General features: G+C 43.5%; 1 protein-coding gene across 1 annotated transcript in view; it reads right to left on the bottom strand.

Annotated features, from left to right (window-relative positions):
* Window positions 1-949: 949 nt before the first annotated feature.
* Window positions 950-15,343, bottom strand: part of IGLON5 (IgLON family member 5) — a gene marked incomplete at its 5' end in the record, with an annotated part of 84,135 nt that continues 69,741 nt past the window's right edge. Inside the window, 6 exons of the mRNA XM_081335442.1 lie at window positions 950-1,172; window positions 3,118-3,269; window positions 7,573-7,693; window positions 9,232-9,363; window positions 11,182-11,301; window positions 14,007-14,239. Of these exons, the coding sequence (XP_081191568.1) occupies window positions 1,072-1,172; window positions 3,118-3,269; window positions 7,573-7,693; window positions 9,232-9,363; window positions 11,182-11,301; window positions 14,007-14,239 (859 nt within the window). The 3' untranslated portion in view covers window positions 950-1,071. The remainder of the gene's footprint in view (window positions 1,173-3,117; window positions 3,270-7,572; window positions 7,694-9,231; window positions 9,364-11,181; window positions 11,302-14,006; window positions 14,240-15,343) is intronic.

Genomic DNA, 15,343 nt, shown 5'->3' with positions numbered 1-15,343 from the left:
CAAGCCACGGTTTTCCAGCGAATAATATACCCCCACCGCAAAGGTAAAAAGCAAGGAAATTTCCAGGATGATCAAAGAGCCAGACCATTCATTCTTTTTTTTTTTAGTCTTTGTCTCTAGACAACAGAACAGTTACCTCTAATAATCATTGGCAGAAGCCATTCTTACCCCAACAGCTTAAATGCCATGCCTGAAAAATTCAGATTTCTTTCATCCTTCTTCCAAAGATGCTGGGATGGCAGCAAAGAGGATCTTGTCTGTCGCTGAGACGGGGCCCAAGGGCAGTACGTTGGACCCCTTTCACGTGGTGAGTTGAATTGATGCCAATATTTCTCGTGAGGACACCGACAAGGACAGCTTCGAAGCCCAGGCTACAAGACCTACCAAGATGATGGAGTCTCTGCTTGGTCCTTGGCTGCTCAACTGGCCCACACCCCCTGAAATAACCTGGTTAACTGAATGTCAAGATTCTCAACCTAGTAAATAACAAAAAAGGAACCTCTCAAATGTAGCCTCCTGGTGAGAAATTTCCACCAGAAAAGAGTAAAACCCCAAAGGAAATTAATAATCGTAATAATAGCGATAACAATTTAAAAGAAACAACCCTTTGTGGAATCAACATTCCAGGTTCCGTGCATTCAGAAGCCAACTGGCCCAAGGAAGAGGAGGAGAGCTCTCTATTAAACCACAGAGGTTGAGGGGAAGGGGGACTGATGCGTTGCCATCAACTGTTAGAGCCCTGTGTCTTTGCAGTTGTGTTAAACCACAAGTAGTTCAACCGGAAGTGTCTGAGATGAAGTGTGAAGAGAAATGGCGGTAGAAACAAATGCATATTTTTTGTTGTTGTTGTTGTTTTGTTTTCTTCTATCCCTCACAGTGATGGGTTCTTGATAAATTTCATTTCTCTCTCTCTCTCTCTCTCTCTCTCTCTCTCTTTCTCTCCCTCTTTCTTTCTTCATTTTTTTCCCCCAGAAAGTAGAGATGTCTTCCTCTCTCTTTCTCCTCCTCTCTTGGATTCTTTCCCTTTTCACCTGTTTCCATTGCCTTGTTCTGCATCATTTCCCAGGTGCCCTAAATCTTAAATAGCAGAGTCACAAAAACAGATGACAGCAGACCCAAGAGGACAGGAGGTTCTGTGCTGGCCACCGCTACATTGTCCAGAGAACCCGGTCCTGGGAGGGGAAAAAAGGGAAAAAAAAGAGGTTTGCCATTGTTGGTGTTCTGGTTTCAAGGAGTAGCTATGGCAAGGGTAGGCAACCTTGGCTCTTTTATGACTCGTGGACTTCAACTCCCAGAATTCCAGAGCCAGCATGGCTCAGCTTCGAAACCTCTCCCTTTCCCCTCAGCATGGCTGGCTCAGGAATTCTGGGAGTTGAAGTCCACGAGTCATAAAGCGGCCTAGGCCTAGGCCAGGGGTAAGCAACCTTGGCTCTTTTATTTTTTTATTATTTTTTTTAATTCCATTTATATCCCGCCCTTCTCTGAAGACTCAGGGCGGCTTACAAGCTTAGCAGTAGCCTTCATTCTATGTATATGCCTGCTTATTAGGGCTTTCACACACACCCCCAAGCGGCATTATTACAAAGTCAGCTTAATTGCCCCCAACAATCTGGGTCCTCATTTTACCTACCTCGGAAGGGATGGAAGGCTGAGTCAACCTTGAGCCTGGTGGGATGCGAACCTGCACTAATTGCAGGCAGCTGGTGTTACTTAAGGAGGCATTAGCCCACTGCTCCACCAAGGCTCTTTTTATGACTCGTGGACTTCAATTCCCAGAATTCCTGAGCCAGTGGAAGTCCACGAGTCATAAAAGAGCCAAGGTTGCCTACCCCTGAACTAGGGAATAGCAAGAGCAATAGCACTTAGCTGTATACACCACTCCATAGGGCTTTACAGCAGCGCCCCCGCAACCTTTGGGGCACCAAGGACTGGTTCCGTGGAGAGAGGTTTTTCCGTGAACTGGAGGATGCGTGGTTTCGTGTGCTGCCTGCATTTTGCGGATGGAGCTTTGCTTGTTTGTGTGGCCCAGTTTCTTGCATGCCACAGCCTGGTGCTGGTCCATGGACTGGAGGTTGGCAACCCCTGCTTCATAGAACTTTCTGAGCGGTTTACAACATCGGCATATTTTCCCCAACAATCTGGGTCCTCATTTTGCCATCCTGGGAAGGATGGAAGGCTGAGTCAACCTTGAACCGGTCAGGATCGAACTCCAGCTTGTGGGCAGAGTCAGCCTGCAATGCTGCATACTAACCACCAGGCCACCACAGCTCAGGGAGCCCTAAAAATCTACTTGTGGCTAAAGGATGAGGGCAAAAAGGAGAGTGAAGTCCATTTATGAGCTACAGGATTAGAACTCCTAGAGACATCATCAAGGGTTCAAATAGGTGAGGAAATGGACCAATGAAAGGGAAGGCTGAATGTCCTCTGAACAAGAACTCAAAGAACAACCAAGCACAGAGAGCAGCAAAGACAGAACAACCTGATTCAATTTAGAATTTGATGCAGATCCTTGGAGCATCTTTAGAACAGTCTTAAAATTAAGTGCTTTATACACCTTGCCCTGATACTGTCTATTCTTTCAACAGGTTTTTACAACAAGGCCAAGCTTAGATTCCTTGGATACACTGTTGTTGTTTTCTGTGTGAAAACATGCCGAATTTTCTCCACCTTCTGGCTGTTCTCCCAAACCCTCTGCTTGAAAAGACAACAATTTATCCAGAGTTCTACAGGTGCTTCTTCAAAACGCAATTGGACTTCGCTTTTTCCTTGAAGACATTTCCCTTCTCATCCAAGAAGCTTCTTCAGTTCTTCTTCAGAACTTCAGAAGCTTCTTGGATGAGACACGAACTGAAGAAGCTTCTTGGATGAGAAGCGAAATGTCTTCAAGGAAAAACGAAGTCCAGTTGCCTTTTGAAAAAGCCCCTTTGGGGCAACCACAACCTGGATGACTGAGAACCTCCACAGACAAATCTATCCAGAGGACAACCTCCAGGTGAGGTTGTCTCCAGGTACTACAAGGAGCTCCGGCTTCTAAAAGGTACTGTAGATGGCGCAAGATCTACTATAAGCCCCAGCAGTTTGCAAAGCATGAGAAGAGAGGGAGAAGGAAAGACTCACTGATAAGCCGCAAGCTGACATTGTAGGATCCCAGACTGTTAGAAGCCAGGCAGGTGTAATTCCCATAATGTCGAGCAGTAACATTTGTGAAGAGCAATATGGAGCGTGTGCGTTCATTCTGGATCTGCAGTCCATCCAAGCCGCTAATTAATCTGCTAGGAAGAAGGAGACAACGAGAAAGTAAGTAGTTAAAGTATTGTGTACAGAGGGAGAAAGAGGATCGTTGTGTTGGAAGAGTGGTGGGGGTTGGAGAGAGGTTTTTCCTGGACTTAAAACCACATTTGGGACCAGAATTTCCGTTGCTAAGCAAGGCAGTTATTCAGCGGATCATGTCCAATTTTACAACCTTTTTTTGCCAGGGTTCTTAAGCAAATCACTGTGATTGTTAAGTGAATTGTGGAGTTGTTAATCAAGCATGGCTTCCCCCCAATGACTTTGCTTGTCAGAAGTCTGCTGGAAGGTCATAAAGGGCCGTCAACGACCCCAGGAGGCTGGCACTGTTTTAAATACACGCAGGTTGCCAAGTGCCCAAATATACGCAGGTTGCCAAGTGCCCAAGTGCCAAGTGCCCATGACCTTGGTTGTAAATGTGAGGATGGATCATAAGTCACTTTTGGGGGGAGTGGCATAACATCAAGCAGTCATTAAATGGAAGGTTGTAAGTGAAGGACTATCTTTATTTAATTCCTAATGCTTTCCCTTGGGATTTCTTGGAATTAAGGAAGGGTAGGGAGTTGGGTTGATTACAGAATAATCAAAAGCAAGATATTCACCCATACATACACACACACACACACACAAAAACAACAACCCACAATCACCTCAGTCTCTTCAACACTAAATAATATCAGATATTTCACTCCACAAAGAGGTCAGTGGAAATGCTCTACTCCTTTAAAGCAATTCCTAGAGTCATTTCTCTTTTCTCCAATTATATGAATTAGAAAGACGGAGAGATGCAGAGATTTTCTGTCCAGCAATGTAAAATTCAATATCTCACAGTGGTTCATTTTTGTCTTACTGGATAATTTTCAACCAGTGGGAAAACCTATAAACTGGTGATTAATGTCTCTTGGAAGATTGGCTCAACCTCAGAGATTTTCATCCCAGAGAGGCAAAGGGTTCTTCAACAGCGAAAGGCTTTTTGTACATGTTCAGATGTTCATTCAGTTGGGGTTATATATTTCAGATTTTGGAAAACAGAACCACCAGCAGTTTTAGGTCCATAGTTAAATTTCCGGTCACACAAAGAAACACCAGATTAGAGTAAATCAAAGCTACTTGTGAAGGGAGGAAATTTCCGTGATATACCTGATAGAAATGGGCTTCCCAAAACCTTGTTCTACCTCACAAGAAATATGAGGGGGGGGGGGGAAATAGCGGGATTCACCATTAAAGATTTTTCTGTGTAACTGCCACAGGTTCTATTATTTAAAGCTGTGTTTTTTCAACCTTGGCTACTTTAAGAAGTATAGACTTCTACCCCCAGAATTCCATGCTGGTTGAGGAATTCTGGGAGTTGAAGTCCACACCTCTTAAAATGGCCAAGATTGAACAAGTACTGGTTTCAACCACGTCACCAGATGGGAAGTTTATTTAGATTTGGGGAAACACACAGAAAGGGCAGAGTCGCCATTTCTGTCAGCATTACTACTCTGAATCCAATCCAACCTTCCCTTTCCTACCTTACATAATAGAAAAAGTTTGATTCCATGGCCCACCAAATTAAGAGCCTTTGCTTGTGCACCAAATGCAACTTCAGGATTTTATGACTGGGATGGTATAAAGCACATTCCACAGCCTGGCAATTGTCAAATTTTTGAGTTTTACATCTTGGCATAGCTGAGTCCTTCCGTCCCATCTCAAACTGTGTGGTGGTTATAGGGTTCCCCTTTCTTTTGGCATTTTGACTTTCTGCACACCCACTGACCTGTCACTGTTTCCTAATAAAAGATAAAGACTGGCAGTTTGCCTTCTCTAAATAATTATAATAAAAAAAACAGCACCCCAAGGACCCAAGAGATTTGGATCAAGAACTTTCATCACCAGCTTCACAATGGAAGAGAAATGGAAGAGAGTCTGATCTGGAATCCATCGAAAAATCACATTGTCAGATGTCAGTTTTGGCAAAATTGGAAATTGGTCCTGAAAAACAGGTGGTCTCCATTCTTTCATAAGTCCAGAAAGACAGAATAATAATAACTTGTTCCCTGCACAATTATACCTCTTTTTGCCCAGGAATAGCTGTTCTGCTTTTGGATATAAACTCTGCTACGCTACTGTCAAACAAATTTAGATTTCCCAAGTGTGGGGACATTATACAACTGAAAATGGGTATTGCTAGCCCATAACTGTGAGGTTACATCTACAGTATATGCCCTCTGTTTCCTTCCCACCTAACCCCTGTTTAGCAAGAAATCTTCCAGAGGGCCTTGAGAATTTGAGGAGATTGAGTGTTGAAAATACGGTATTGGGCAAACTAAGCTTCCAACTAGTTGGACTTTAAAGAAGCAGCAAATTAGGAGCCCTTTGGCTTGTGAACTAAATGCAACAAGAATCAGTTTGGTCTAGTGGTTAGGGTACCAGGCTAGAAAGCTGGAGACTGTGAGTTCTAGGCATGAAAACACACTGGGTGACTTTGGGCCAATCACCAGGAGATGGTAAATTCTAGTCTTGCCTTAGGCATGAAAGCCAGCTGAGTGATTTTGGGCCAATCACCAGGAGATGGTGAATTCTAGTCTTGCCTTAGGCATCAAAGCTTGCACCAGTCACTCTCTTAACCCAATTTACCCCACAGGATTGTTGGTGTGGGGTAAATCGAAGAGGAAGGTGCGTTGAATATGTTTGACACCTTGCGTTATTTGTAAAAAAAAAAAAAGGCAGGTTATCAATAAATTAATCAACTTCAGAATTTTATGGCCTTCAGAGCTGCCCTCCCAATTGCTAATCTAAGTAAGGATGATAGAAGCTTTGGTGCAACATACTTTGACCGGTATGTCATGGCTGCCAGGATTACAGAAATAATGTCCAGGAACAATCAAGAGTGATTAGCAAAAATGTGCAACCGAAAAAGCCATAGAGCTACCCCACTTGTGGCAGCCGCTTCCCCCCCCCCTCCAAGCTGAGCTTAGTCATTTTTTGGGGCTTGCCAGGTGCTCACAACCCCTTTGCATTGCAATCCCAGGCAGGCAGCCAGCCTGGGAGGTTTATCACCTCCCCCATGCAGGCTCCCCCCTTGCCCAAGGGATAGGATGCCACACACAACCGAGGCATCACATTCTGCGCGGTGGATCACAAATTAATCTGCACGAAAGAACCACGACTATGTGCCACAAGATGCTTTAATACGACTGCAATTCAGAAGGGAAGAAGCATGGAATGTTGTTTAACTAATGAGACACACAGCCTGGCCGCACAGACAGATCCCTTCACCCTGCCCTATTTGTCTGTCTTCTGCACCAGTCTATTTTCCCATTCTAGACTATCCGATCATTTCTTAAGCTACTTCTTCACCAACTGCATGGATTTCCAGCTGGTTTCTGAGCCCAATTCAGAACACTCAGATTAAGTTTAAAAAAAAACCTGGAGGGCTTGAGGCCTGATGACCTGAAGGATGCCTTTCTTTTGTAATCCAAATTAAAACATCTTCAGCAGGTAGCTATCGATCAGGGGTGTCCAAACTTGGCAGCTTTAAGACCTATCGACTTAAAGTCCCAGAATTCCCCAGCCAGCCCTATTGAAGTTCCCAAGTTTTAAAGTTGCCAAGTTTGGGCAGCCCTGCTATAGATCCTTTGCTTGAATTAGTGCAAAGACATAAAGTTCTCTTCCGATTTTAAAGAGTTTGCCTTCAATCTGAGGAAAAAGTGAGCATGTACTGTATGTATGTGTTCACTGGATTTATATGACCATCCAACCCCCAAATGCAACGCCAGGCAGGGTACAACAATAAAAGATAAAATGAAATACAACAAAACTCCACAGAGGACAACAAGCAAGAACCGTTGAGGCACACTAATGTGTGTGTGTGTGTGTGTGTAATAAATTTGGATTGCTGACAAAGAATTAAAGGGAGACTGATATAGCTATTTCAAGCTTCTTTGCTCTCATCAGTCAGCCACACCCTTCTGAGATTCGAATCTGGGCTGCTTTGCATGTTAAGTAGTTGTGTTGTGTTGTTTTTTTTTTTTAAAAAAAACCTCTCTCTCTATATATATATATATTCCATTTCATGGTATGCTCCCTATCCAGGAAGAAAACCAATGGGCTGAGGCCTGTCTAAAACAAGAGTTCTCCAAGATATTTTGGCATTTCAATTTCAGCACTTTTACCCAATCTATCCAAAGATACTCTCGGAGCTGAAGACCTCTGAAAAAACTCTGCTCTTAAACGTTGGCAGAGCACCGTTGTTTCTGCTCATGGATGAGGCTGAAGGAGATGGGGGAAAGACGGACTTACTGCTTGTCATCTTTGAACCACTGAAAGTCCGCCGCGGGCACTGCCATGGCTTCACAGCGCAAGAGGGCTGTCTTTCCTATCAAGGGACGGGAGTCCTTTACATCTGTGATCATTGGAGGATCTGGGAGAAGACAGCAATGGATAGAGAAACGGACTGGAGGTCAACTGTGACAGCCTCTCTCTGTAGGCATCTCCTGCAACCCTTCAGGTACAGGCAGAAAAGACCTTCAAGGAGGACTCTAAAAAAAGCTTTGAAAGGGCCAGAGAAGGATCCCTAACTCCCACCACCACCACCACCAATTTGGATTCAGTGATCTTTCTAACTTAAAAAAATAATCCCCTGTAGTTCAGTTCATTCCAAGGAAGAAAGGAGAAAACTAAATCCATCCTCCTTCTCGTATTGCCAAATCATTAAAACGAAAAAAAACCCCAAACACCGGATGGAAAGGTGTAGAAGTTTAAGATGCTGGCCCAGAAACCAGCAGACTGAGAATTCTACTTCCACCTTAGACAATGAAAGCCGGCTGGGTGACTTTGGGCCAATCACCAGGAGATGGTGAGTTTTAGTCCCACTGAAAGGCATGAAGCCCTGATGGATGACTTTGGGCCAGTCAGTCTCTCTCAGATCAACCCACTGTGCAGGGTTGTTGTTGTGAGAAAAAATAGGAGGATGAAGGGATTATTAGTTATGTTCATTGCTTTACTTATAAAGTAATAAAGGTGGAATAGAATAGAATAGAATAGAATAGAATAGAATAGAATAGAATAGAATAGAATAGAATAGAATAGAATAGAATAGAATAGAATAGAATAGAATAGAATAGAATAGAATTACAGAAATAGAATAGAATAGAATAGAATAGAATAGAATAGAATAGAATAGAATAGAATAGAATAGAATAGAATAGAATAGAATAGAATTACAGAAATAGAATAGAATAGAATAGAATAGAATAGAATAGAATAGAATAGAATAGAATAGAATAGAATAGAATAGAATAGAATAGAATAGAATAGAATAGAATAGAATAGAATAGGACAGGACAGGACAGGACAGGACAGGACAGGATAGAATAAGGAATTAGAATAGAATAAGGAATTAGAATAGAATAGAATAGAATAGAATAGAATAGAATAGAATAGAATAGAATAGAATAGAATAGAATAGAATAGAATAGAATAGAAGTAGAGTAGAGTAGAGTAGAGTAGAGTAGAGTAGAGTAGAGTAGAACAGAGTAGAATAGAATAGAATAGAATAGAATAGAATAGAATAGAATAGAATAGAATAGAATAGAATAGAATAGAATAGAATAGAATAGAATAGAATAGAATAGAATAGAATAGAATAGAATAGAATAGAGAATAGGAATGGAATGGAATAGAATATAGAAAATAATAGAAAATAGAAAGTATAGAATAAATGTAACTAAGGTTAACTAATCAACAAATACAGATAGTGAAAAGGTAGCTGCCAGGTTTGGTGAGACCGTGAGGTGTGAACCCAACACAAGCCAAAGGCTGATCTTTAATCCTAGATCCCCAACCACTCATTGGTTTTCTGTTGAAAGCATCCTACTCAGCCCCAGGAATTTCAGATGCAAATGCAAATAAAAACAGGCGAACAAGCAAAGAAAGAAAGGAAATGAAAAGTCGCCTCACAATTGACTGTGATAAGAACGTGTTTGCTGTCTGGGGTTGAAACACCGTTTGCTGTGACACACTCGTATTCCCCAGCTTGTTCTCGGTTGATCTCTGATATTTCCAGGTATTCTCCTTCGCTGGTGAATCCATCTGTGGGGAAGGAGGCAGGAACAGAGTGAGCCCCGGTGGCAGGCAGACAGACACAAAGAGACTTACACACAAGAAAACACATAGGGCACAACACAGTTATCAAGGCCTCCTCCTGCAGGGCTGCCCTACATAGGGCCATAAAGGGCAGACCGAGGAGGGGGTGATGCCCCAAATAGGCATTCTCACAAACCACCCCCTAAGTGATTTTAGCTCAGAGAACGCACTGATTTGCAAAGAACGTCTCTGGGAAAAATGAAGGAGGGAAAAACTCAGGTGCCAGGCCAAGGTAGTCAGAGTGTTAAAAAGCAAATTCAGAGCTAGTGGCAGTCACCCTAACTGTCATATTCTGCAGGGGACGGAGACGGAGAGGGTAAAGCTACTGCCTGACTAGTTTTAAGAGTAAGATAAAGATTTCCCTGTCAGATGTGTCTGACTTTAGTTCCGCGGTCATGTGACCAGCATGGCTATATGCCAGGGGTCTTCAAACCTGGCCCTTTTATGACTTGTGGACTTCAACTCCCAGCATTCCTCAGCCTGGCTCTGAGGAATTCAGGGAGCTGAAGTCGAGAAGTCATAAAAGGGCCAGGTTTGAAGACCCCTGCTATATGCCAAAGGTGTGTGGAACGCTGTTACTTTCCCAGCGAAGTGGTACCTATATAGCTATTCGCATTTGCATGCTTTCAAATTGCCAAGTGGGCAGGAGCTGGAGCAGGAAACGGGGGGTTCGCCCTGCTGCCTGGAGCTCGGGTCTCAAACCCGGACTTTCAGCTGTCCAAGCTCAGGGTCTTTAACCGCTGAGCCACCGCGCGCGCCCCCCCCCCCCCCATTTTGAGATTACCTACAGATTAAATTGTTGGTGTATGCAAAAACCCGAATAGTCAGCTGCCTCTAACACAATGTCCTGTTAGGAGGAGAAGCTCTCCAATACGGCTCCATCTTGTGGTGAGTCAGAAATGCAGCGTTCCTATTAGACTGTCATCACTCGCTGCCTCGCCTTGTTCTCTTCCATTCACAACATTTCACGGAAAATGTCAAAACTCCCAATTCAAATCTTCAGCAGCCTCGCTTTGCTGCAGCTGTGCTCCTTTATGAATGAATCAAAATCCCACTCTATGAAAAGGCGGCTTTCTGCGGCAGGAAGGAGCCAGGCCAATGGATAAATAAAATAGCATTGTCTCCTGCTCATTACGGGGTGCGGGAGGACGGTTGATATAGGTGACATGTGAAATCTCACTCCCCGTCAATACTGTCTGCGCAGCCCAGCTCACTTCTTCCCCCCCCCCCGAGTATCTGGGATTTCATACATATTGCCTCCCAGCTTTTCAAATGGATTTTTGCGGCCTTAAAAAAAGGAATTTCATTTATTTATTTAAATGGGGAAATAAAAGGTGAGATCAAGGCAAAAAATTTTTTTAAAAAAAAATGCAGATTTCTGCAACCAGGACTAAATTCCACCTGCTTAAAAGATGCTTTGGGATCCAAGTAACCAACACCCCTGTGCAGACACCCAAGCTGTGTCTAGAACATGCTCAATCTGGATAGTTTAAAATGAGCAGTTAATGTCATACAAATGGTAAACTTGGTTTATTTTAATCTTGGATCGACATTGGGGATTAGTTGTCATATGAACACAGTCCATTTAACCAGTGCAAGACTCAGGAAATCCTGCTAACCCTGAACATAGGTTCATTTACATTTAACCAAGTTTGGCATGTTGTGTGAACACATCTCCCTGACCTACCCATTCTCATCTATGCTGGTATAATTAGTGGCTTGCGATGGAGAGCCAGCACCTCCTCCTGCAGTTTTTGTTCTCACCTTTCAGCTGTCGCCAAATTACCGTCGGCTCCGGTTTCCCCACTGCCAGGCAAAGCAAATTCACATTGCTTCCTTCGTTCACCGTCACAGCTGAGGAAATGTTCACGATCCGAGCTGGAACTGTGGAGTTTAAAGCAGAGAGGTGGCATAATGGCATGGGAGGCTGACCTTGGGAGACAGAAGGAAGAGCTGATATGGGACAACCTAGGATGCCTACAAAAAGAGGGCGAGCTGGGGGTTCAAAAGAAGAGAACAAGTAAAGGGGTACTGGAGATCACTAGATATTTAGAGACCCAATTGGAACGAAGGTTGAGAAGCTAGGAGACCAGGAATACTAGTCCTGCTTTAGGCCCAAATCCAGCTGAGAGATTTTGAAGCACTGCCTCTCTCTTCTTTCTCTCAGTCCTGGAAGAAGAAGGCAAAGGCAAACCACAGCTGAAAATGCTACCAAGACAACTGCAGGAACATATATATATATATATATATATATATATATATATATATATATATATATATATATATATATATATATATATATATATATATATATATATATATATATATATATATATATATATATATATATATATATATATATATATATATATTGTGGGGGTGGGGCAGCCTGTTCAGTAGTGCTGTCCCCAACACAAGCACATACATACAGATTTAAGCTGCGCCCAAATGGGCTTAGAGAGAAGGAAGAAGGTTGGGTTTTAAAACCAACTGGAGGTTGAATTCAACTGGAGTTGTTATGTATATTCTCTCTATAGTTCCACTTTTGTTTGTTTCTGTAATTAGATGCGATTTTGCCGCTCGCTCCAGAAATGGGAAATCGCCAGTGGAAGCTGAATGAAAGGAGATTTTACTGTTGGAAATTTTAAAGACTTGCACTTGGTTTGACGAAGGGAATTCCAAAATTTCCCTCAGCCAACTACTCCACCATCTAGTGGCCAACATCCACCATTGCAGATAGAAACCCCACTGGTCTAGGCAACCTTGGCTCTTTTAGGACTCGTGGACTTCAACTCCCAGAATTCCTGAGCCAGCATAGCTGGCTCAGGAATTCTGGGATTTGAAGTCCACGAGACCTAAAAGAGCCAAGGTTGCCTACCCCTGCCCCAAGAGAAAACATAAAGATTCTGGAGATGTGAGGCTGACATCAGGTGCCCTGTATTCCCCACATTTCACTACTCACCACCCCACCTTGTTTTTGGACTGCCTCCTCAGCAAATCTCAGCATGGGTGGCTTCTGGCTCCCTTCCCTGTTGCAGCGGAAGAAGCCCCCCACCCAGCCATGAAAAAAAATACATTCTCCCCCTCCCCGACTTGGCTTAACGTTCCCCATTGTTTGCATGATAAACTGGGGTGGAGTCTGCAATGGCAGAGCTATGGGAAATGGAGAACATCTGTTTCTTTAATCTGCAGGTTACTCATCCCAGAACTGGGCCCAATCAGCTTGTATTGTAAGCAGCTTCCCGGCTCCAGCAACTATGAGAAAAACAGAACGTGTGGTGCTATAATTATGGGGTGCCTAACACTGCAGTTGTGGCTTTTGCCAATACGGCAGAAATGCCGGAGGCGCCTGGAAACTGGGGAAGAAAGTGAAAAAGGAGAAAGAGAGAGAGAGAGAGAGAGAGAGAGAGAGAGAGAGAGAGAGAGAGAGGGAGAGAGAGAATAATTTTTAGCTGGTTTTGACAGCTGGAAAGAGATTCTGTCTCTCTCTGAGGCCAAACTACACACACCCTTCTTTGGGAACAGATTTGTAGATAGAGACGAGCTATTTCTACACAGACCCTTTGACTGGGTTCACACAACACCTTTGACTAGCCTTAGATTGGAACTGGGACATTTGAATTAGCCAGTCAGATGAGCTGCTATGCCACCGAGTTAAGCCATCATATAGTTTACAGGAGGAGTTGCGATACGATAGGCATCGTTTTTGTTGATCTATATGAGAGTTTAGCCTGTGGTGTGAATCACACCTGAGGACAGGGGGTCTTCAAAGTTGGCAACTTTTAAGATTTGTGGACTTCAACTCCCAGAATTCCCAGTTAGATACGAGAGACAATGTAATTTCGAATCTTCTTTCTGCCGTCAATAGTAAAATTCCATGAAATGAAACCGAACAATTACACCATAAAAGTCTTATCTGGACACAACATTCCGAGGTTTTGGAGTCAGGGCTCTTCCACATTACACTGTTTCCATTCCCCAATCTGTCAAAAAGCAGCTTGAAGCAAATCCCTCAGCCTCTTTGCCTTCCCCAGCTTTGAAATCTTGAGAACTTATCTGAGTTAGTCAGTGTTTGTCTGGCTGACCCCTAAGAGCTTGCCAAGAATGTCCTCTCTCAAGCTCCTCATCCTCTCAAAATAACAAAAACGGCTTCAGCATCACTCTAGCACAGGGGTCTTCAAATGTGGCCCTTTTATGACTTGTGGACTTCAACTCCCAGAATTCCTCAGCCAGGCACGCTGGCTGAGGAATTCTGGGAGTTGAAGTCCACAAGTCATAAAAGGGCCAAGTTTGAAGACCCCCTGCTCTAGCAAAAAAGAGAAAGTACCACATCCTTCCCATATGTGCACAGGAAATATCTATAAGAACTATCACAACTCCCTTGTTGCATGAAGAAGACCTTATTAAGAATGTTGCTAGGAAATGTTCAAAAACAAGACTGTCCACCCGTTGCAATTTGATGGATAGCATCGCTGGACAGAAGTGAACTCGTTCAGTTTCTCAACATGGCGAGACCAGAGCGGACTGATTTGTGTACAATGCCACCTGGAGGGGCTCCATCCCCTCTCTTCCTTTCCCTGCGCCCATACCATGTACGATGAGGTAGACTTGCGAGGTGTGAGGCTTGTCCTGGGTCTGGAAAGAACATGTGTAGAGTCCTTCATCGTACACATCCACGTGGCTGATCAGGATGCTGAACTCCGACGGGCTGTAATGTAGTAGCTGCACCCGCAGGTCAATGGACCACTTGTCATTGCCAGCGTACAAGATGTTGGAACGGTTCAGCCAAGCCACACGCGTCACCTGTTGGTCTATGTAGCAGCTGCGGAGAAGGGGAGGCAGAAGGAAGAAGCATGAATGAGACTAGGGAGATTCTCAACCATCCAGGTCAAGGTGGATGTCCCAAAGATGCTTTTTTTCAAAAGGCAACCGAACTTTCTTGTTTTGTTTTTCCTTTGAAAACATTTTGCTTCTCATTCAAGAAGTTTCTTCTGAGTTAGAATTGAAGAAGCTTCTCGGATGAGATGTGAAATGTTTTCCAAGGGAAAACGAAAACAGGAAACTCCAGTTCTCTTTTGGGAAAAAAACAAAACCACACCTTTGGGGCAGGCAAGGAACGGAAAATCCAGGGGAAGAGAAAAAGCAGAGAGATTGGCTTTGCACCTCCAACGCTTGGAATCGTGGTTTCTTGAAGGATCTACCATGAGATAATTATGTAAGCCATAACTGAATCAGCCACAACTATTTTCATTTGTGCAATGCACTAAGGTGGGCTCCCCAAATTACAGCAGTCATATCATGGATCAGATTTTCTGAATTACACATGACTCCACTCACAATCAGTTGTAATAATTAGCCCATTTTTATCCCTGGGAGACAGATGTATCCCTCTCTCTCTCTCCCTTTAGGAAAGACAGGAAGAGGAGAGGAGAGGAAAGGATAGAATAACTCCAGGTTCTTCTCAGGGCAAGGGAAGGCCTTTGGCTACCCCCACCACGCTCTTATAGCACCCGTTCTCTAATTTTATGAGTGAATTTTTTAAAAGACAAGATTAGAAACTAACGCCGACTAATATAAAGCGAGAAAAAGAAAAGACGAACAAAGTCAATGAAGGAAGAGCTCAAAGTGCAAGAGAAGAAAAAGAAAAAAGAAAGGGAAAAAAAAAGATACAGAGAAGTAACTCCCGACCTTTACGGCAGTTTTGTGAACCTGCTATCTACAAGGACTCCTTCAAAGGCAACTCTTTCAACCGGGCTTCGGAGGCTGCCTCCCACCGCCTCTTACCTGACCCCTCAACCAACTTGTGGCCTGGTTTCTCACCAGCCAGCTAGGGTCCCTAATTTATACAGACATGCTTTCACTGCCCTTGCTGCTCCGAGATGGAAGATTTAATTATTTAAATGTTTTTAAATGCTTGAAGGCAAAG

Source organism: Vipera berus (genome assembly GCF_964194415.1).
Source record: "Vipera berus genome assembly, chromosome: 9".
NCBI lineage: Eukaryota > Metazoa > Chordata > Lepidosauria > Squamata > Viperidae > Vipera > Vipera berus.
The sequence above is the reverse complement of the archived record's forward strand: the minus strand, read 5'-3'. Positions and strand labels throughout refer to the sequence as shown.